This window comes from Nerophis ophidion, linkage group LG08 (genome assembly GCF_033978795.1).
Source record: "Nerophis ophidion isolate RoL-2023_Sa linkage group LG08, RoL_Noph_v1.0, whole genome shotgun sequence".
In the NCBI taxonomy this organism is placed as follows: domain Eukaryota; kingdom Metazoa; phylum Chordata; class Actinopteri; order Syngnathiformes; family Syngnathidae; genus Nerophis; species Nerophis ophidion.
Genome location: NC_084618.1, coordinates 24,665,814 through 24,689,899, shown reverse-complemented (window position 1 = coordinate 24,689,899; position 24,086 = coordinate 24,665,814). Strand labels below are relative to the sequence as shown.

The following is a 24,086-nucleotide window of genomic DNA, read 5'->3' as shown; positions in this document are numbered from 1 at the left end:
TTTTGACATATGCTCAACTCATCATGCTTAATTTACAGGACCAAAAAAAAAAAATATATATATATATAAAATATACATATATTTATATATATATATATTTTTTTTTGAAGTCTTAAAAAAAAAAATTTAACCAAAAAGTTCTATTTTGGTTTCATCTGACCACAAGACATTCTCCCAATCCTCTGCTGTATCATCCATGTATCCATTTTGCTATAAATTCAATTTGTCGTGTTTGGAGGAAGACGAATACTGAGTTGCATCCCAAGAACACCACACCTACTTTGAAGCATGGGGGTGGAAACATCATGCTTTGGGGCTGTTTTTCTGCTAAGGGGACAGGACGATTGATCCGTGTTAAGGAAAAAATGAATGGGACCATGTATCGTGAGATTTTGAGCCAAAACCTCCTTCCATCAGTGAGAGCTTTGAATGGTTGACCAAATACTTATTTTTCACTATAATTTACAAATATATTTTTTTAAATTCCTACAATGTGAATTTCAGGATTTTTTTTTTTTTACATTCTGTCTCTCACAGTTGAAGTGTACCTATGATGAAAATTATAGACCTCTGTCATCATTTTAAGTGGAAGAACTTGCACAACAGTGGCTGACTAAATACTTTTTTGCCCCACTGTATATATATATTTATATAATATTTACATATTTATATAATATGTAACTACAAGCTCCATTCACAGACAGAGTCCCATTGCTTTTATGAGCGGTCGTAATAATTTCGTGGCGGGCCGCCATAAATAAATGAATGTGTGGGAAACCCTATATATATATATATATATATATATATATATATATAGACCACAGAACATTTTTCCAATTTGCATCAGCCCATATATATGATCCTCGTCCCACACAAGGATTACCCCAAAATTGCAGATCCAATTTAAATGTGTATTAGCCAGAGCAGTGTTTTTCAACCGCTGTGTAGTGCCGTGAGATATTGTCTGGTGTGCCGTGGGAAATTATGCAACTTCATCTAATTGGTCCAAAAAATATATTTTTTTGCAAATCAATAATTATAATAATGTGCTGTCGTCTAGTTCAGTGTGTTTCAACCTTTTTTGGTATGTAAAAGGTATGTAATGCTTAAACCAAAAATGAACAAAAGCCAAGTCCCGCTAGGAAAATGCACTGAAGCCCAGGGATGGCTATGGAAAACAAAAGTAAAACTGAACTGGCTACAAAGTCAACAAAAACAGAATGCTGGACTTACAAAAACTTATAGCGTGTGGAACAAAGATGGCGTCCACAAAGCACATCCCGTACATGACATGACAATCAACAATGTCCCCACAAAGAAAGATAGCGTACGCACAACGTAAATAGTCTTGATTGCGAAAACAAAACAGGTGCGAGGCGTGAAGCTGCTACAGGAGAACATGAACAAAACAGGAAGTCACCAAAATACCAGTGCAAGACAGGAACTAAAGCACAACTCACAGGAAACAACAACAAACTCAAAATAAGGCCCGAAAACCCGGTGGAGTTACATTTTTTAACCTTTTCTACTGGTGGTGTGCCTCAGTATTTTTTTCTAATAGAAAAAATGCGCCGTAGGTCAAAAAAGGTTTAAAACCACTGAGCTACAGCATATCTAATATCATTAATCCACTTGCAGTACATTTTAAAATCGAATACAAGAGCTGTACATCATAATACAAACCCTGTTTCTATATGAGTTGGGAAATTGTGTTAGATGTAAATATAAACGGAATACAATGATTTGCAAATCATTTTTAACCCATATTAAGTTCAATATACTACAAAGAAAACATATTTTATGTTCAAACTAATAAACTCTTTTTTTTTTTGCCAATAGTCATTAACTTTAGAATTTGATGCCAGCAACACGTGACAAAGAAGTTGGAAAAGGTGGCAATAAATACTGATAAAGTTGAGGAATGCTCATCAAACACTTATTTGGAACATCCCACAGTCTTTCACAAGAAAGGATGGAGCGAGGTACACCCCTTTGTCCACAACTGCGTGAGCAAATAGTCAAACAGTTTAAGAACAATGTTTCTCAAAGTGCAATTGCAAGAAATTTAGGGATTTCAACATCTACGGTCCATAATATCATTTAAAGGTTCAGAGAAATTGGAGAAATCACTCCATGTAAGTGCCATGGCCGGAAACCAACATTGAATGACCGTGACCTTCGATCCCTCAGACGACATTGTATCCAAAACCAACATCAACCTCAAAAGGATATCACCACATGGGCTCAGAAACACTACAGAAAACCACTGTCTCTAAATACAGTTTGTCGCTACATCTGTAAGTGCAAGTTAAAGCTCTAATATGCAAAGCAAAAGCCATTTATCAACAACATCCAGAAACGCCACGGGCTTCTCTGGGCCCGAGATCATCAAAGATGGACTGATGCAAATTGGAAAAATGTTCTGTGGTCTGACGAGTCCACATTTCAAATTGTTTTTGGAAATATTTGACATGGTGTCATCCGGACCAAAGGGGAAGCGAACCATCCAGACTGTTATCTGTTAAAGTTCAAAAGCCAGCATCTGTGATGGTATGGGGGTACATTAGTGCCAAGGCATGGGTAACGTACACATCTGTGAAGGCACCATTAATGCTGAAAGGTACGTACAGGTTTTGGAACAACATAGGCTGCCATCTAAGCGCCGTCTATTTCATGGACACCCCTGCTTATTTCAGCAGAACAATGTCAAGCCACATTCAGCATGTGTTACAACAGCGTGGCTTTGTTAAAAAAAAAGAGTGCGGGTACTTTATCATGTTAGACCCGCTCGACATCCATTGCTTTCCTCCTCTCCAAGGTTCTCATAGTCATCATTGTCACCGACGTCCCACTGGGTCATTATTGTCACCGATGTCCCACTGGGTGTGAGTTTTCCTTGCCCTTATGTGGGCCTACCGAGGATGTCGTAGTGGTTTGTGCAGCCCTTTGAGACACTAGTGATTTAGGGCTATATAAGTAAACATTGATTGATTGATTGATTGATACTTTCCTGGCCCGCCTGCAGTCCAGACCTGTCTCCAATCGAAAATGTGTGGCGCATTATGAGTAAAATATGACAGCAGAGACCCTGTACTGTTAAACGACTGAAGCTCTACATAAATCAAGAATGGGAAAGAATTCCACTTTCAAAGCTTCAACAATTAGTTTCCTCAGTTCCCAAATGTTTTTTGAGTGTTGTTAAAAGAAAAGGTGATGTAACACAGTGGTGAACATGCCCTTTCCCAACTACTTTGACACGTGTAGCAGCCATGAAATTCTAAGTTAATGATTATTTAAGAAAATAAAAATAAAGTTTATGAGTTTGAATATCAAATATTTTGTCTTTGTAGTGCCTTCAATTGAATATGTGTTGAAAAGGATTTGCAAATCATTGTATTACGTTTATATTTACATCTAACACAAATTCCCAACTCATATGGAAACGGGGTTTGTACATCGTAATACTAATTGTGTCAACTTAGCTACAGGAAAGGGTCAACATATTGAATTATTCACAGGTAGGCTTGCATTTTTTAAAACCCCAACCTGACACCGTGGAACAGCACACACTCAACTGACGCCCGTGTCGAAAGGCGTCTTTTTCCACCGCAGAAAAACTACACATATTTTCCGCATTCGTCTTGTAAACATGGCCAAGATGGGCATGGTGGACCAGCGGCTGCTTCAGTGGCAACTGGAAGCCATGCGGGCCACAAGGGTGCTGCTGCGTGAGAAATTATCAGCGGTACTGGGATTTTTTTATTTTAGAATTTTTTTCCACCCTTATGATTTTGTTCTCTTTTCCCCCCGACTGACAGGGCGAGAAGAACAATGGCTTCGACGTGCTGTACCACAACATGAAGCACGGACAGATCTCCTCCAAGGAGCTGACGGACTTCATCAGGGAAAGGTAAGGCTGACATTCAACACTTAATTAGGGAGTGCCCGATATTTTGGAGCGGCTCTCTGTCAAACTGGTGAAAAACAAAGACAACTGTGAGAACGGGAATGCTAGTTAGTGTCATGTAAGATGCAGACGTCAAAGTGATTATGTACAAAATGAATACTGATGTGTTCTCATGAGTGAAGGTGATAATCGTGTGCATGAGTGACAGGCGAAACCAGTTTTCACCGAGTCTTGTTTTGGTCTCAGGTAGCGCCCCGATCCAGTCTCATTTTACTATTTTATTGTTGGCAACACTAAATAGTCCTTAGTGTGTGAATGTGTGTGTGAATGTTGTCTGTCTGTCTGTGTTGGCCCTGCGATGAGGTGGCGACTTGTCCAGGGCGTACACCGCCTTCCGCCTGAATACAGCTAAGATAGGCTCCAGTGACCCCCCCCGCGACCCCAAAAGGGACAAACGGTAGAAAATGGATGGATGGATGGATGGATTGTAATTCTCATTGTTGCTTTTTATTTTTATTGCTATTGTAAAATATTTTTCTAGTTTGTTTCCATTTATACCCCCCCCCATTATTTACTTTTTACCTTTTAAATTCGATCTCAATTCTGTACACTGCTACTGGAATTTTAATTGTAATATTCCGGAGGGAACTCTCCTGAAGGAATCAATAAAGATCTATCTATCTATCTATCTATCTATCTATCCATCTATCCATCTATCCATCTATCCATCCATCCATCCATCCATCCATCCAATAGGAGTTCTTTATGGAGGTTAACTCTGTGTCTTTATTACGAAAGCTTTGTTTTTTTTTACACCGAATTTGTGTAACTGAATATTTTGTGTTCCCAATTTTTGTAACCTAATTTTTTTTTTTTCACATTTTATAATGTCGACTATTTAATTGAAAAAAAAAGAATGTTTGCAAAATGCGTGTGTTTAAAGATTCAGTGTAAAAAATAATTTGGTTTGTTTTGAAAAGAAAACGTTTTTTAAATTTTGGCACTCAGCATCAAGGGTTGGAGTTGGAGGTTAAATCACCAAAAATTATTCCCGGGCACGGCACCGCTGCTGCCCACTGCTCCCCTCACCTCCCAGGGGGAGATCAAGGGTGACGAGTCATATGCAGAAGGCAAATTTCACCACACCTAGTGTGTGTGTGACAATTATTTTTACTTTAACTTTACCTTTAATTTTAAAACAATCAGTGTAAAAAAAAATTTTTTTTTTAAATTCAGTGCTGAAAAATTCAGTGTCAAAATTTTCGACTTTGTGAGGTCTCCGGCCTGTTGCTGCCCCGCCCACACTACCCCATGCCTCGTCTGCAGGGAGCAGGGCTTCCTATGGTTACCGTAGTAACCCGTATGTCACTCAAAACTGCAGGTTCTAAACATTGGAATCAGTTCTATAGTGCAACTGCACTTTTTGTCTATCATTCACAATCCTTATGTAAGACAAGAACAGATATGTTTTTTTTCTTATGCATTCTAACTAAAGGATAGCAAAAGTCAGCTTACAACGGAGTCAATGAGAGTCGCTCTATTCCGCCCATAAAACGCTCTATAAAATATCCTTAAACCTCCATCAATGTTTTAGACACACGCTGTAAGTATGCAAGTCATGTAGTAACACATTCATAATAACATAATATTTACATATTTTGCTCAGGGAGTAATCTTTCAGTACTGAATATTTACACACTGAATTTTAAAACACTTAATTTTAAACACACGCATTTTGCTAACATTTTTTTAAAATTAAATGAAAGTTTAAAAAAATTCAGTTCACAAAATTTGAATGCAAAAAATAGAAAATGGATGGATGGAAAATTCAGTAACATTAATTCAGTTAAAACAAAATTTTTATATAATAAAGACACAAATTAATCTCCATAGTTCTGTAATATTTTGTAACTTCAATCCAAAAAGACACAACAAGAAAGTCTATGCACGCAAAACAGATTGGATTTGCCACATTAGCATAACTATAAAAAAAAATTTTTGAGGCAGGTGCACGATAAATATTTGGCTAAAATGAGGAACAATTACTTCACACCAACAAAAAAATAGCTTCCATACCTGATAAAAAAATGCTCCAATGAGGCAAGATTACCCGTACTGTGCTGTATGTGTGTTAGGGTGAACATATCAAGCGCCCCTTTTCTCCTACATACTATGCAGTAAGCCTGTCGTTACAAATGGGTACCGGTCACATTTTAACCGATACGGTACAAATCCCTGGTACATGGGAATCGATACTGGTACTTGACGCTATTCAATTTCGATGTTGACATAAGGTAATTGTTTGATATAAAAACAATGTATGTAACGTAGGGCTTGGCGATATATCGATATACTCGATATATCGCGGGTTTGTCTCTGTGCGATATAGAAAATGACTATCGTGATATTCGAGTACACGTTCTCACGCAGTTGCTTTTAGCTCTTTCTTGTCTTGCCTTTCTTGTCTCTCCTCACAGAGACATAAAACAAGCGCACCTTCCTACATACGTCACATACGTATACGCCCTCGCGGAGCAGAGAGGTAGCGGCATGGGTAACGTTAGCTGCGGGTAATATGATGAAGGAATAATTAATTCCCGTAAAAAAACGCTGGGTGTCCATCGCCTGGCGGTGGTTTCGCTTTAAGCGGGAAAATGTCGAACAGACAACCGTAATTTGTCAGGTGTGGGGCAAAAGCGTTGCTACAAAAAGTAGCATTACTGCTAATATGTAGCGTCACCCGCTTGAGAATGAAGAGTGCTTGAAACTCCGCATGTCAACATGCCAACAAAATGCAGAGGGAACCATTTCCACAGCAACACCGTATGAAAAAAATAGTCAACAACAAAAGGAAAAAACGTCCGCAGGAACCTACCACAAGCCAAAGGACATACACTATTTGTTTTCCAATTATGCAGCTCTTTTTTATTTGACAGTTATTGAAATATCTTGTGTGACATCATGCACAAAAGTGCACTTTATTTGTTTTAATCTATTGTAGTGGCGTTCTGTACAAAAAGTGCACTTTAATTTAGTGTTGTTTGGATATGTCCTCTTAGTGACATCACGCACAAAAGTGCACTCCAAGCTTGTTTTAACCTTCCTCTTGTGTTAGGTTTCTGTTACCATCTCTTATGTTAACGGATCAGTTTTGACCCATGTCTTAAATCAGCTGTAAAATACACTAAAAACAATTATCTATCATCCAATTTGTTTCTCATCTCTTGGTTACCTTGTTAGGCTTCCTTATCCACGAAAATATTGGTTTTAATATTTTTGGTGTGGGCCATTGGGCCTTTTTTTGTCAGTATAACCCTCGATTTCAATTTAAAAAATGGTAAAATGAACCTCAAGAGGGTCGTATAAATAAATAAAATGATTTTGTGTTACCTGACTATTACCGAGGGGTAATAGAACACATCTCTTAAATAAATGTGTTGTATTTATTTTTTCATTTTAATAATTTTATACTGAATTGACCTCACATGTCTGGACATACCCGTCCGTCTTTGTTTGATTTTGTACTGGATAACAAGGTAAATTGAGAATCCCCCAAAATATAAACACATGATTGGGAGAGGAGCTGGCTGTCTGAGTGTTCAGTTTTGGCTCTAATTATTGCTTAATAATTTTATTTTTATAACTGGGTCGAAACCGACCCTAACAACACCAAGGTCATAATTTCAACCAGAGCATTTTATAATTTAGTGAAAAAAAAAAGAAGTTTTTTTTTGTTGCAATAGAGGTTCCTGACAAAAGTCAAAAAGCCTTGATGCAAAAAAATAAATTTATGTGGTTCTTTTATGCATTTAAAAACTAAAACGGGTCGGTACTGACCCTAACACAAGACGAAGGTTAAAATATCTGACAATCTTGCACTTTCTGTTTCGGAAATAACATGAATGTTTGTGCCACTGCTTAATAACTGTTTAATAAATACAGTTTTGGTCAATTGACTTACTTGTGATTCCCCTCTCCGCATGAAAGTTTAAAATGAGCATATATTAATGCAGTATGAACAAGAATGTTTTAATGTAGACACATTGAATCATTACACTGCTGTGATTATATGCATCAAGTGTTCATTCAAGGCTAAGGCAAAACATGGAGATATATATCCTGTATCGTGATATGGCTTAAAAATATCTAGATATTAAAAAAACGCCCTAATCTAACATTTAAATATGAGCTGATTATGATAACTGTAGTGTCCAGTTGTCATATCCTTTTTTTTTTATCCAATGCAGATGCACTTCCAATACAATAGATGGCAGTACTGTACTGTTTAACTCGGAAGTAGCTTTTTTCAAGGAAGCTGAATCTGTTATGTTACGCCCTACAAAGTGTTTGTACTATTAAGTGTTGTGCTTATTACACAGCAGCTGCTTTATTGCAACCTTAATCTTAGTTGTTTTTATTGCAACATTTGGAGGAGTTGAAATCGTCATGTAAAATCGCTAATGCTAACAGTAGCCCAGGGGTGCCCACACTTTTTCTGCAGGCGAGCTACTTTTCAATTGACCAAGTCGAGGGAATCTACCTCATTCATATATACAATTTATATTTACAAACCCCGTTTCCATATGAGTTTGGAACTTGTGTTAGATGAAGATATAAACGGAATACAATGATTTGCAAATCCTTTTCAACCCGTATCCAGTTGAATATGCTACAAAGACAAGATATTTGATGTTCAAACTGATAAACAATTTTTTTTGTTGCAAAAAGTTGGGAAAGTTGGTAATAATTACTGATAAAGTTTAGAAATGCTCATCAAACACTTATTTGGAAAATCCCACAGGTGTGCAGGCTAATTGAGAACAGGTGGGTGCCATGATTGGGTATAAAAGCAGCTTCCATGAAATGCTAAGTAATTCACAAACAAGGATGGGGCGAGGGTCACCAATTTGTAAGCAAATTGTAGAACAGTTTTCGAACAACATTTCTCAATGAGCTATTGCAAGAAATTTAGGGATTTTACCTTCTACGGTCCGTAAAATCATCAAAAGGTCCAGAGAATCTGGAGAAATCCCTGCACGTAAGCGATGATTTTACGGACCTTTGATCACTCAGGCGGTACTGCATCAAAAACAGACATCAGTGTGTAAAGGATATCACCACATGGGCTCAGGAGCACTTCGTAAAACCACTGTCAGTAACTAAAGTTGGTCGCTACATCTGTAAGTGCAAGTTAGAACTCTAAGCGAAAGCCATTTATCAACAACACCCAGGAATGTCGCTGGCTTCGCTGGGCTCGAGCTTATCTAAGATGGACTGATGCAAAGTGGAAAAGTGTTCTGTGGTCTGACGAGTCCACATTTCAAATTGTATTTGGAAACTGTGGACGTGGTGTCCTCCGGAACAAAGAGGAAAATAACCATCCGGATTGTTATTGGCGCAAAGTTCAAAAGCCAGCATCTGTGATGGTATGGGGGTGTATTAGTGCCCAAGGCATGGGTAACTTACACATCTGTGAAGGCACCATTAATGCTGTATGGTCCATACAGGTTTTGGAGCAACATATGTTGTCATCCAAGCAACGTTACCATGGACGCCCCTGCTTATTTCAGCAAGACAATGCCAAGCCACATGTTACAACAGCGTGGCTTCGTAGTAAAAGAGTGCTGGTACTTTCCTGGCCCGCCTGCAGTCCAGACATGTCTCCCATGGAAAATGTGTGGCGCATTATGAAGCGTAAAATATGACAGCGGAGAACCCTGACTGTTGAACGACTGAAGCTCTACTTAAAGCAACGATGGTAAAGAATTCCACTTTCAAAGCTTCAACAATTAGTTTCCTCAGTTCCCAAACGTTTATTGAGTGTTGTTGAAAGAAAAGGTGATGTAACAGTGGTGAACATGCCCTTTCCCAACTACTTAGGCATGTGTTGCAGACATGAAATTCTAAGGTAATTATTATTTGCAAAAAAAAAAAAAAGTTAATGAGTTTGAACATCAAATATCTTGTCTTTGTAGTGCATTCAACTGAATATGGGTTGAAAAGGATTTGCAAATCATTGTATTCTTTTTATATTTACATCTAACACAATTTCCCAACTCATATGGAAACAGGGTTTGTATTTATTTGTTAAAAATACATTTTTGTTAACAAGTTAAAGGTGTTTTGTGATCATACAAGCATGTTAAACACATATAGATTCATTTCTTTCATGAAGACAAGAATATAAGTTGGTATATTACCTGATTCTGTTCACTTACATTGATTGAAATCAGACAGTAGTGCTGATAACGTCTGCATTTTCAAACTGAGGAGAAAAAAAAGCCCTCCTTTCTGTCCTATAGCACATGAAAATGGTTGGTTTTTGGCATCTTATTTGTCTAGCTTCAATACTCCTTTTTATACACTTTACAAGAAATACATTAGTGGCACAATTGATATTTAGTGGAAAAAAACTAAATGAAGTGAAACGATACACTTTGGTAAAAGAAAAAAAGAGGGCACATTGTCGCCAAAATAATACACCACAGTAACAATGTCGTCAAGTTACACAACCTTCCCCCTTTTTGGCTTGGATTCTGTATATACATGTGAATTTTTGTTTTTGATCTTGCATAATTTTGCAAAACACGTTTGTCATGTTGTCATCATAATGGTGTTGAGTGTGGAATTATCAGGACAACAAATAATTTTCTATTTCAGAGTAAGACTGAAATAATACAAAATACATGTGAATATTTTACAGGTGCCCTGTACTTCCACTTAAAATATCTGATTAATGGATTCATGTTAAAAACATTTTTGAATGCATACAAAATTGCATGGCGATGACTAGTTTGAATAGGGCTCCCTCTAGTGGGGGAAAAGTCACTGTGCAGTACATCTTTGCAAAGACTTTATAAAGGCAAGGCAACTTTATTTAGAGAGCACCATTTATACTCAAAGTGCTTTACAGAAAATTACAAGAAGTGAAGTGAATTATATTTATATAGCGCTTTTCTCTAGTGACTCAAAACGCTTTAGATAGTGAGACCCAATATTTAAATTACATTTAAAGCAGTGTGAGTGGAACTGGGAGCAGGTGGGTAAAGTGTCTTGCCCAAGGACACAACAGCAGTGACTAGGATGGCAGTAGCGGGGATCAAACCTGGAACCTTCAACCCACTCCCACTGTACCAACTGAGCTATACCGCACCAAACGCAAAATTCAAAATAAAATAATCAATTTAAAACATGAAACAAAATCATCCGAAAAAACTATTATGAGTCAAATTAAAATCAAAGAGAGTAGATAAAATACTTTCAGTTGTCATAAGCACAATGATACACAGTCCTCTCTATCATGGCGTCCAAAGTGTGGCCGGCAGCAAGTTTTTTAATAGCACGTTCTAAAAATACCATTTAAAAACAAAAACGAAAAAAATTTAATTAAAAGAGCAAATCGGTGAAATGTCACAAGAAAAATGTACAATGTTGACTCTGACACAAAGTTGCCTTTTAAGACTACAGGTATTCTATTCCTTAGAACTGTCATTGCCCAAAAAATAATACTGAATCAAAATCAATGTTGTTATGAATTATTGACATAGTCATGGCTCCAGTTACTTCACATCAAATATTCCACTTTAAAACATTATTATGAGGAAATATTGCATATTTTTTGAGTGTTTTCAATAACAATTAAATAATTTTCTTTAAAAAAATTAGGCATAAATTAAACAAAAAACATTAAAAAATGAAATGGAATTACTGGTAGATGGATCTAAAGTTGATCTATAGTCTTAAGTGTTGATTTTATATATGTAAAAAAAGTGTGAGTAATTTTTTAACACTTTTATATATGAGTGTGGCCCTTTTGGATATCCAATAATATTTGTGGAATTATAAAAAAGACAACTGAAAATATTGCATGTTTTGTGTTTTTACCATAATAAAATTGACAAAAAAGGCATTAAACATAAATAAAGTTGATCTGAATGTTGTTAATAATTATTGACCTAGTCATGGCTCCAGTAACTTCACATCAAGTATTCCACTTTAAAATATTTCTGGGAGAAAATATTGCGTATTTTTGAGTGTATACAATAACAATTAAACACAATTTCTTTCTTAAAAAAATTGGCATGAATCGAACAAAAAAACATTAAAAAAATAAATAATATTAATTACTTGTATATGGATCTGAAGTTGATCTTGAGGCTTTAGTGTTGTAAGGAGAAAAAAAAGTGTGACTAATTTTTTAACGTTTTTATATATATGAGTGTGGCCCTTTTGGATATCCAATCATTTTTGTGGGGGTTTTTTTAAAACTGAAAATATTGCATATTTTGTATTTCTATTATAACAAAACTAGGTTTTCATTGACAAAAAAGGCATAAAACATAAATAAAATTGACCTGACTGTTGTTATGAATTATTGACCTTGTCATTGCTCCAGTTACTTCACATCAAATATTCCACTTTAAAACATTTTAGGAGGAAATATTGCAATCATTTTGAGTGTTTGCAATAACAATTAAACACATTTTCTTTAAAAAGAATTAGCATAAATCGAACAAAAAACATTAAACAAATGAATTACTGGTAGTTAGATCTGAAATTGATCTTGAGGCGTGAAGTAAAAAAAAAAAGTTGCTTATTTTTTACACTTTTATATCAGTATGAGTACATTTGTATATCGAATCATTTTTGTGGGATTTTTTTTTAACTGAAAATATTGCATATTTTGTATATTTATCGTAAGAATTAGTTTTTGTATTGAAAAAAAAAAGGCATAAAACATAAAAAATGTTACCTTAATGTTGTTATGAATTATTGACCTAGTCATTGCTCCAGTAAATTCACATCAAATATTCCACTTTGAAATATTTTTAGGAGGAAAATTTGCATATTTTTGAGTGTATGCAATAACAATAAAACACATTTGTATATGGAACTGAAGTTGCTCTTGAGGCTTAAGTATTGAAAGAAAACTAAAATAAAAGTGTGACTCGATTTTCAATGCTTTTATATATGAGTGTGGCTCTTTTGGATATCCAATCATTTTTATGGGATTTTTTTAAAACTTAAAATATTGCAAATATTGTGTTTTTGACATACCAAAACAAGGTTTCCATTGACAAAAAAGGCATAAAACATAAATAAAATTGACCTGAATGTTGTTTTGAATGATTAACCTAGTCATGGCTCCAGTTATTTCACCCGAATATTCCACTTTAAAACATTTTCGGAGGAAAGATTGCATATTTTTGAGTGTTTGCAATAACAATAAAACACGTTTTCTTTAAAAAGAATTGGCATAAAACGAACGAAAAACATTAAACAAATTAATTTCTGGTAGATAGATCTGAAGTTGATCTAGAGTTGTGAAGTAAAAAAAGTGTGGCTTATTTTTTTAACACTTTTATATGAGTATGAGTACTTTTGTATATCGAATAATTTTTGTGGGATTTAAAAAAAAACTGAAAATAGTGCATATTTTTTATTTTTATCCAAAGAAAAAACATTTTTAATTGACAAAAAAGGCATAAACATAAAAAAACTTGATCTGGATGTTGTTATGAATTATTGACCTACTCATGGCTCCAGTAACTTCACATCAAATATTCCAATTTTTAATATTTTTAGGAGGAAATTTTGCATATTTAACAATAAAACACATTTTCTTTTAGAAAAAATTGGCATAAATCGAACAAAAAACATAAAAGAAAAAATTCAATTTAATTACTCGTATATTGACTCGAGGCTGAAGTGTTGAAAGAAAAAAATAAAATAAAATTGTGACTTAATTTTTTAACGCTTTTATATATGAGTGTGGCCCTTTTGGATATCCAATCATTTTTGTTGGATTTTAAAAAAACTGAAAATATAACACATTTTGTGTTTTTACCATAACAAAACAAGGTTTTCATTGACAAAAAAGGCATAAAACATAAATAAAATTGACCTGGATGTAGTTATTATTGACCTAGTCATGGATCCAGTTACTTCACATCAAATATTCCACTCTAAAACATTTTAGGAGGAAATATTGCATATTTTTGAGTGTTTGCAATAACAATAAAACACGTTTTCTTTGAAAAGAATTGGCATAAATCGAACAAAAAACATTAAACAAATTAATTACTGTTATATAGATCTTATGTTAATCTTGAGGCGAGAAGTATAAAAAAAAAAATTTGGCTTATTTTTTAACACTTTTATACAAGTATGAGTATTTTTGTTTTTCGAATATTTTTGGGGGGATGTTTTTTTTCCAAACTGAAAATATTGGATATTTTGTATTTTATCATAAGATTTTATTTTTTTTAATTGACAAAAAAGGCATAAAACTTTTAAAAAAAACTTGACCTTAAGACATAAATAAAATCGAACTTCACATCAAATATTCCACTTTGAAACATTTTAGGGGGAAATATTGCATATTTTTGAGTGTTTGCAATAACAATAAAACCCATTTTCTTTGAAGAGAATTGGCATAAATCGAAAAAAACAAAATTAAACAAATTAATTACTGATAGATAAACCTGAAGTTGATTTAGAGGTGTGAAGTAAAAAAAATAAAGTGTTTTTATTTTTTATTTTTATGAGTATGAGTACTTTTGTATATGGAATTATTTTTGTGGGATTTTTTTTTTTTTTAAACTGAAAATATTGCATGTTTTGTGTTTTTAGCATAAGAATTCTATTTTTTTAGTTGACAAAAAAGGCATAAAATATAAAAAAAAACTTGACCTTAATGTTGTTATGAATTATTGACCGAGCCATGGCTCCAGTAACTTCACATCAAATATTCCACTTTAAAACATTTTTAGGAGGAAATATTGCATATTTTTGACCGTTTGCCATAATAATAAAACACATTTAAAAAAGAAAAAAAAATTGCATAAATTGAACAAAACATTTTTAAATATTACATTTAATTGCTGGTATATTAATCTGAAGTTGATCTAGAGTCTCATGTGTTGAAAGAAAAAAAAAGTGTGACAAATTTTTAACACTTTTATATATGAGTGTGGCCCTTTTGGTTATCCAATCATTTTTGTGGGATTTTTGAAAAACTGAAAATATTGCATATTTTGTGTTTTTACCATAACAAAAAGGCATAGAACATAAGTAAAATTGAACTTCACATCAAATATTCCACTTCAAAACATTTTAGGAGGAAAAATTGCATATTTTTGAGTGTTTGCAATAACAATAAAACACCTTTTCCTTGAAAATAATTGGCATAAATCGAAAAAAAAAAAAAAAAAACATTAAACAAATTAATTACTGATAGATAAACCTGAAGTTGATTTAGAGGTGTGAAGTTAAAAAAAAAAAAAGTGTGAGGTTTTTTTCAAAAAATTTATGAGTTTAAGTACTTTTGTATATGGAATTTTTTTTTTTTTTAACTGAAAATATTGCATGTTTTGTGTTTTTATCATAAGAATTCCATTTTCCAGTTGACAAAAAAGGCATAAAATATTAAAAAAACCTGACCTTTATGTTGTTATGAATTATTGACCTAGTCATGGCTCCAGTTACTTCAAATATTCCATTTTAAAACACTTTCTGGGTAAATACTGCAGATTCTTTGTAATTCCCATTTAAAAAAAACAAAGGTTTTTTTTTTGTTTTGTTTTTTACAAAAAGGGCATAACACAAACAAAAATAAATATATATTATATATTTAAAAAATACTATATTACTTATTTGTTTTAATTTTTTATGAGTGAAACCCTTGCGGGTCCCCAGGACCAAACTTAAGGAAAGCCCTAAAAGTAAAAAAAAAAAAAAAAAAAAAAAAAAATCTATATATTGTATTGGTTCTGATAATAAAACATATCAATATGGTACCTGCATGTGTTAATTTTTCAGTGGAAAAAGTTTGGACACCCCTGATGTATATTCTCACTGATGTAATTGTGTGGTTCACCTTCAACATTAATGTCCAGGAGTGTTATTGAAGAGGCCTACGCCCGCTCCATGACCAAACTTGCCAAGACAGCAGGGAACTTTTCGCAGCTCGGGTGAGTACGAAGCAACTTGAGGGCGGATGAAAAGCAACGCAAATGATTGCTTTCTCACTATCGTGTCCTCTCAGGACGTTCGCTCCGGTGTGGGAAGTTTTCAAGGGGTCCACGGAGAAACTGGCCGTCTGCCACATGGAGCTGGTGAGGAAGCTGCAGGAGCTTATAAAAGAGGTGCACAAATACGTGGAGGAGCAGGCCAAAGCGCACAAAAAGGTGAGGGCGACCAGACAAACGATCGCCAAGCTCCCGTGACGTTTTTTTTTTTTTTTTTTTTACTTCTGTCGTCAAGACGAAAGAGGAGGTGGCGTCCACCTTGGAGGCCGTGCAGAACATCCAGGCCACCTCTCAAGCCCTGCAGAAGTCCAAGGAGAACTACAACGCCAAAACTGTGGAGCAGGAACGCCTACGTAAGGAAGGAGCCACCCAGAGGGACGTGGACAAGGTGTGACAAACACTAAACTTTGGTCATATCTAGAGATGTCCAATAATATCGGACTGCCGATATTATCGGCCGATAAATGCTTTAAAATGTAATATCGGAAATTATCGGTTTCAAAAAGTAGGGTGAAGTACAGAGCACCATCCATCCATACATTTCCTACGGCTTATTCTATTTTATACACTTTGATTTCAATTATTACTGTTTTAATTGATTTTACCCTTTAAAATAGTTTTTAATCCTATTGGTTTTTGTATTGTTTTTTTTTATATTGGTTTTATATTTATTTATTTTTTGTTTTCATTCAGTCATTGGTGGAGCATAATATTTTTTTTTTTAATATTGTTTTTAACATGGCTGTGCAGCACTTTGGAAACGTTATTGTTGTTTAAATGTGCTATATAAATAAAGTGGATTGGATTTGGGGTCGCGGGGGGCGTTGGTGCCTATCTCAGCTACAATCGGGTGGAAGGCGCAGTACACCCTGGACAAGTCGCCACCTCTTCGCAGGGCCAACACAGATAGACAGACAAATCTTTTTTGCAAGAGCATCCTGGCCAAGAAGGCAGCAAAAACAGGTTTCATAAATACATAGAACAACAACAAAAAACAGTCGCAGTCACATACCGTATTTTTCGGATTATAAATCGCAGTTTTTTTCATAGTTTGGCCGGGGGTGCGACGAATACTCCGGAGCGACTTATGTGTGAAATTATTTACACATTACCGTAAAATATTAAATAATATTATTCATCTCATTCGCGGAAGAGACGAAGAAAATGTCAGCAATCGTCACACACACGTCAGCCAATAAGAATTTGGCGGGGGAGCGTCACGGGATGCTAAATGCTATATGCTACAGCCGTAGCTATTAAAATGGATAATTTCATCGTTGGCGGTAACTTATAAAAACTGAGAAGGGCTGAACAAAAATGGCACCGAAAAGGAAATCATGTACTGCAGATAACAAGCTGGACGTAGTGAAATATGCAGCAGAAAACGACAAGACAAAGCGGCGCATACCTTTGGAGTTGGCAGAGATGTTTAGAAGCGACATCGAGGAAGAAGATTACATGGAATTTATCGATTAGGAGTGACTGATTGTTTGGTAAACGTATACCATGTTTTATATGTTATAGTTATTTGAATGACTCTCACCATAATATGTTATGTTAACATACCAGGCACCTTCTCAGTTCGTTATTTATGCGTCATATAACATACACTTATTCAGCCTGTTGTTCACTATTAGAGATGCGCGGTTTGCGGTCTCATCGGGTCGGGCGGGTGACATGGCGGTTGAACCATTCGGAAATATTTGATATACATGGTTCTGGGATCGGTATCCTGTACCATTCAAAGAGCCAGTTAAGACCCGTGTCATAAAGCGAAGAAGACAATAGGAGACGCAAGCATTCTCTAGTCACCCAGTTAATAAGTATTAGGGCGTGCTATGAAGCCATTGGCTTTGTCACCTTCTACAGCATGTACGATCTGTTTGTCAGTCCAGCAACATGTTGTATGCAGCTTCCGCAGACACACGCACACGACTGCAAGGCATACTGGGTGACACAGAGTACACTAATGGTTGTGATATGAACAATTTTATCACTTTTAGTAATATGCGCCACGCTGTGAAGCCACACCAAACAAGAATGACAAACCCATTTCGGAAGAACATCCTCCCAGTAACACAACATAAACGCAACACAACAAATACACAGAATCCTTTGCATCCATGATACATCCTGACTATTTTATACACCCCGCTAGCAGCAAACCCCCCCCCCGTGCGTCGGTAAGGTGGGCGGTGTTGGTGGCGCGGGGGTGTAAAATATATTCAGGAATTGTCATGGATGCAAAGGATTCTGGGTATTTGTTGTGTTGCGTTTATGTTGTGTTACTGTGAGGATGTTTTCCCGAAATGGTGCATATTAATAACAGTGTTAAAATTGTTTATATCACAACCATCAGTGTATTCTGTATCACCCAGTACGACTTTCAATCTTGTACGTGTAATTGCGCAAGCTGTTTACAGCATGTTGCTGGACTAACAATCGGTTTGTGCATGTTGTCGAAGGTGTCAAAGGCAATGGCTTCACAGCACGCCCTTATTCTTGTCATCAGGATGAACACCATTGGATATGCGCAAGAACGTTAGCGGCTCCCATTGTATTCTTTACTCTGTGATACGGGTTAAAATAGCTCTTTGAGTTCTAAAGGTGGCCGACCTCTGATGAACGGGCGGGTGGCAGGCGGTTGCGGTCTGATAAAATGTTGGTTCGGGTGGACGGCGGGTGGGTGGATGACGACTTTGGTGATGCTTTTGCGGATGATATAATTGCCTATCGGCGCATCTCTATTCACTATTCTTTATTTATTTTAAATTGCCTTTCAAATGTCTATTCTTGGTGTTGGGTTTTATCAAATAAATTTCCCCCAAAAATGTGAGTTATACTCCAGTGCGACGTATATATGTTTTTTTCCTTCTTTATTATGCATTTTCGGCCGGTGCGACGTATACTCCGGAGCGATTTATAATCAGAAAAATACGGTACTTAAAAGCAGAAGTTACTAACAGCATAAACATAAAAACACGAAATTGGTAAAACAATAAAATGTTTTAATAAAATGAAGTTAAAAACAAGTAGAGTGCCCAATAGAAACTGATTCTGGATCCTTAAAAATGGCCTGGAATTCCTCCAAAGTGATCAGTTCAGGTGGCCTCGGATCCTTTGGTAGTTCATTCCATGACCATGCCATGGAGCAGCAAATCTGAAGGTTTTTTTTTAAACGAGACTTGTGTTGGCTCTAGGAACCAACACGCCAAGGATGCCCTTTGACCGCAAACTGTGATACTTATAACGTATACATTTGAATAAACCTTTTTAATATACATTGCACAGTTACTAAACACAGTTTTAAACATTACAAACCCACTAACAGGCATACAGTATTAGGAGTGTCCCGATACAACTTTTTCACTTCCAATACCAATATTTGAGCCTTGAGTATTAGCTGACACCGATATTGATATCAGCAGGATTCATGCATACTTTTATTTTGTAGGGTTTAATGTTATATAAGGTTTGATAAAGCTAAAGTAGTCAAACAGTGAACAATGGTAGGTAATAAAAACACTAACACTTTTGTTGTTAACGGTCTGACCAACTATTTGAGAAGAACTGAATTAAAGACACTTATTACGTATGTCTAGCTTGTGTGCTATTGTGTGCTCAGCTGTTGTGTAGCTGCTAGCATGTTTACTTTTTGTAAACAACTTGACTGAAATAGAAGAAACCTCGTGTGCTTATCAGGGGACGTTTAGATAGTAAACATGCTGCAGGACCGCCTGTATCGGACATTTTATTTGCAAGCCAATATAATCACATACTTGTTTTTTGATGATATTAGGCCGAAATTTGATATCAATATCCGATCAGGACACTCGTGTACAGTATTGTCCTCACAAAATGTCATCGTCGCACAACATCACGTCTTGTCAAAGCTCCTTCCTGCTGGAAAATGTGGAGTCAATTGACTTGTGAAACAGCGCCCTCTCTTGGATTCATGGATGCGTCACTCATTTTCTCCTGCAAATAGTGCCATCAAGCCACTTTATATTTAAATGACCATAAAAGCAAATTATTTCCAATCTCAAGCCAATAAAATACAATTGTAAATAAGCATGGAAACCATTGCTTAATGTAGGCGGGTGTCGACTGGATTCACTTTTATGGTAAATCTTCCAAAGAATTCTATTTATTCCCAAAGATTCTGTTCAAATTACTTAACGTTAAACCTATATGGGTTAAATATTTTATTTAGAGCAGGGTTGTCCAAAGTGCGGCCCGTTGGCCATTTGCAACCCACAGCTTCTTGTTTACCAGTCCACCACACATTCCGGAATTGCTATTGCAAAAAATAAAAAAGACATTTAAAGGGGAACATTATTACAATTTCAAAAGGGTTAAAAACAATAAAAATCAGTTCCCAGTGGCTTGTTGTATTTTTTGAAGTTTTTTTCAAAATGTTACCGGTCTCGGAATATCCCTAAATAAAGCTTTAAAGTGCCTTATTTTCGACTCCCTGCGAAGACACTGGCCATTTCCCTGTGATGTCATACAGTGCTGCCAATGTAAACAAACAATGGGAATACCACAGCAAGATATAGCGACATTAGCTCGGATTCAGACTCGGATTTCAGCGACTTAAGCTATTCAACAGATTACACATGTATTGAAACAGATGGTTGGAGTATGAAAATATTGAAGAAGAAACTGAAGCTATTGAGCGAATAGCTATTGACGCTATTCATAGCCATAGCATGGCCGAATAGCTGCGTTAGCATCGCCGGTAAAATGTGCGGCCCAAACGATCAGGACTTTCGCATCTTTTGACACTGGAGCAACTTAAATCCGTCGATTGGTAAGTGTTTTTCTCGCATTAAATGTGGGTGGAAGGAAACGTAATATAGTTGCAAATGCATCTACAGGTTATCCATACATCTCTGTGCCATGTCTGCCTTAGCATCGCCGGTCAAATGTGGAGACACTCTGGCACATTCAATGGGGGTCTGGCGGTAGACACTTTCGCATCTTCGGGCCAGTGGTGCAACTTGAATCCCTCCCTGTTAGTGTTGTTACACCCTCCGACAACACACCGACGAGGCATGATGTCTCCAAGGTTCCAAAAAATAGTCCAAAAAACGGAAAATAACAGAGCTAAGACCCGGTGTTTGTAATGTGTTGAAAATGAAAATGGTGGGTGTGTTACCTCGGCGACGTCACATTCTGACGTCATCACCTCCAGCGCGATAAACAGAAAGGCGTTTAATTCGCCAAAATTCACCCATTTAGAGTTCGGAAATCGGTTAAAAAAATAGATGGTCTTTTTTCTGCACCATCAAGTACATATTGACGCTTACATAGGTCTGGTGATAATGTTCCCCTTTAAAAAAAAGTGGAATGAGGTGAAATCTAACTAGAAAAATTTGCAATGTTGACACAAAGCTGCCATGCCGGCTGGTTTTTTTTGTCTTTTGTGTATCTTTATTTTTTTTGCCATTGCTCAGAAAAAGAAAAAATCAATGATATAACGAATTATCTGCGATGAGGTGGCGACTTGTCCAGGGTGTACGCCCCCTTCCGCCCGATTGTAGCTGAGATCGGCACCAGCACCCCCCGCAACCCCAAAAGGGAATAAGCGGTAGAAAATGGATGAATGGATAATGAATTATTGACCTATTCAAGGCTACAATTATTTAAAATATTTCACTTTAAAATGTTTTACGTGGAAAATATTGCATAAATATATATATATATATATATATATATATATATATATATATATATATATATATATATATATATATACAAAAACATCATTTTCTTTGACAAAAGAGCATAAAATCAACAGATATATCTGAAGTTGATCTCGTAACTTCATTGTTGAAAGTAAAAAAAAAAAAACGAATGAAAATGTATTACTTTATGAGTGGGGCACCTTTTGGATCCCAAATATATTTAACGGGATTTTATTTATCTTTTCACTGTGATTTCTCAAAAATATTTATTAATTAAATTCAATGGCGTTCTGCATTATTGATCTTCACATCAAACATAGCTTTCTGAATGTTTTGGGCAGTGGGAAAAATACTGCATATTTCAGTTTTATTATAAAAAACTAAATTGTCTTTGACAGAAACGGCATAAAACCTTTTGGTTTTTTTAACTTTATATCAATCGGAAGTTGATAAATTGTAGAGATTTACTGTAAGCGTTAAATAAAAACAAAAAATAATAATTTGACTTGTTTTTAACATTTTAATGACTTAGACCCTTTATGGTCCCCGGAAGCCCTAAACGTAAAAAAACAAAAACAAAACCCATATATTTTGTCATGGTTTGAAAATGAAAACTATCAAAATGGCCCTTGCATGCTAAAATGTTTCCATGTGCGGCCCTCAGTGGAAATAGTTTGGACACCCCTGATTTAGAAGAACACTGTTTCTTTCTTACAGGCGGGAATCAAAGCCAAAAAAGCCACAGAGACCTACAAGTCCTACGTGGAGAAATACGCCGTAGCCAAGTCTGAGTTTGAACAGAAGATGGCGGAAACTGCACAGGTATGAACTTCCTCTTTTACTGGCATGTCTTTTGTTTTAGGGAGTATGTTGGGGATTACAGTAGAACCTTGGATTCTATGAGGATAATAACTTCACCATGGAACGGATTATTTCTATTCCAATTACTTCCAGAAGGAATGTTATTGTTATGTTCGTGTGTTCGCATCCATTTTAGAGATCGACCCACATGTTTTTTTTAGGGTTGATTATTATGATTTCGATTACAAGTGTCAGGTTCAAAAACTGATGACATCTATTAAACAAGACAAGAAGCAATGAGGAGAAACGCGTACACCTGTACCCTTGTACATTGTCACCACGCTCTGACGAAAGATTGTATGCCTCCTCTTTTATTTGGACTTTCCCTGATCATATGGCAACAGCTGTTTGTAAAGGCCAGAGGTGGTAAACAGCCATTGATTGATTACAGATTGTAGCCTTTAATTACAGTTCGAAGAAAAGGTCCCTGGAGGGGAGTCAGGTTCTTCTTCCTCCCCTCTTTGTAGCTCTCGGGTCAAGACAAAATCTTTCTGTGGATTACAAAACATCAAAGAAACAGAATATCTTCATGTTGCTTCCCCTCCTACACAGTGCAGTCTTACAAGCCTTCTTCTTGGTAGGATGAAAGACATATTTTGTCTTCTTGCCGGTAACTCATGGCAACACAAAGTTTTGTGATAACTTAGATACCATTATTCTGACAATAAGTAGTCAAGTATAACCAATGTTTGGAGCCGATATTAGTAAAAGTTATTTAAACATGAATAGCATATGTCAATAACGGCGGGATAATTTTTTTTAAGGAAATGTAGAACAATTGGTGACATACTGTTCTTTGCGGCGCTAATGTTGTGTTTAATTTATCACACACCTTTATTACGTGTGTCTCAGAGGAACATCAACATTTGCATTTCAAAATATTGGAAATCTCTCGGAAAAAATAGTAAAAAATACGGGGTTTCACAATAAAATCACAAACCCTTGCCATATACACAATTGTATATAATTTGCATAGCAGTTCATGGATTTAATACATTGTGAGTTTTCCTTGTGAGGAACCGTAAAATAATACAAACATTTCAATAAAAATAAATTCTGGGTTCCTCCACAAAGCTTATATTTATTTGAGTCATTTTTCAAGCTGGCTGACATTTCTTTCAACAGAAAGTATGAGAATTAGGGATGTCCGATAATGGCTTTTTTTGACATATTCCGATATTGTCCAACTCTTTTTTTACCGATACCGATATCAACTGATACTGATATATACAGTTGTGGAATTAACACATTATTATGCTTAATTTTGTTGCGATGCCCCGCTGGATGCATTAAACAATGTAACAAGGTTTTCCAAAATAAATCAACTCAAGTTATGGAAAAAAAATGCCAACATGGCACTGCCATATTTATTATTGAAGTCACAAAGTGCTTTTTTTTTTAACATGCCTCAAAACAGCAGCTTCGAATTTGAGACATGCTCTCCCTGAGAGAGCATGAGGAGGTTGAAGGAGGCGGGGTTGAGGCGGTGGAGTAGGGGATAGCAGGGAATATATATTGTAGCGTCCCAGAAGAGTTAGTGCTGCAAGGTGTTCTGGGTATTTGTTCTGTTGTGTTTATGTTATGTTACGATGCGGATGT

The 24,086-nt window shown here is 35.8% G+C and overlaps 1 protein-coding gene across 10 annotated transcripts in view; it reads left to right on the top strand.

The window, feature by feature from the left end:
• The window catches only part of fcho2 (FCH and mu domain containing endocytic adaptor 2), a 180,751-nt gene that overhangs the window by 31,138 nt on the left and 125,527 nt on the right, over window positions 1-24,086 (top strand). For all 10 annotated transcript variants that reach the window (XM_061908075.1, XM_061908077.1, XM_061908078.1 and 7 more), the window contains exons 2-6: window positions 3,819-3,910; window positions 15,805-15,879; window positions 15,954-16,095; window positions 16,172-16,324; window positions 22,344-22,448. In XM_061908075.1, coding sequence (XP_061764059.1) covers window positions 3,819-3,910; window positions 15,805-15,879; window positions 15,954-16,095; window positions 16,172-16,324; window positions 22,344-22,448 — 567 coding nt within the window. The remainder of the gene's footprint in view (window positions 1-3,818; window positions 3,911-15,804; window positions 15,880-15,953; window positions 16,096-16,171; window positions 16,325-22,343; window positions 22,449-24,086) is intronic.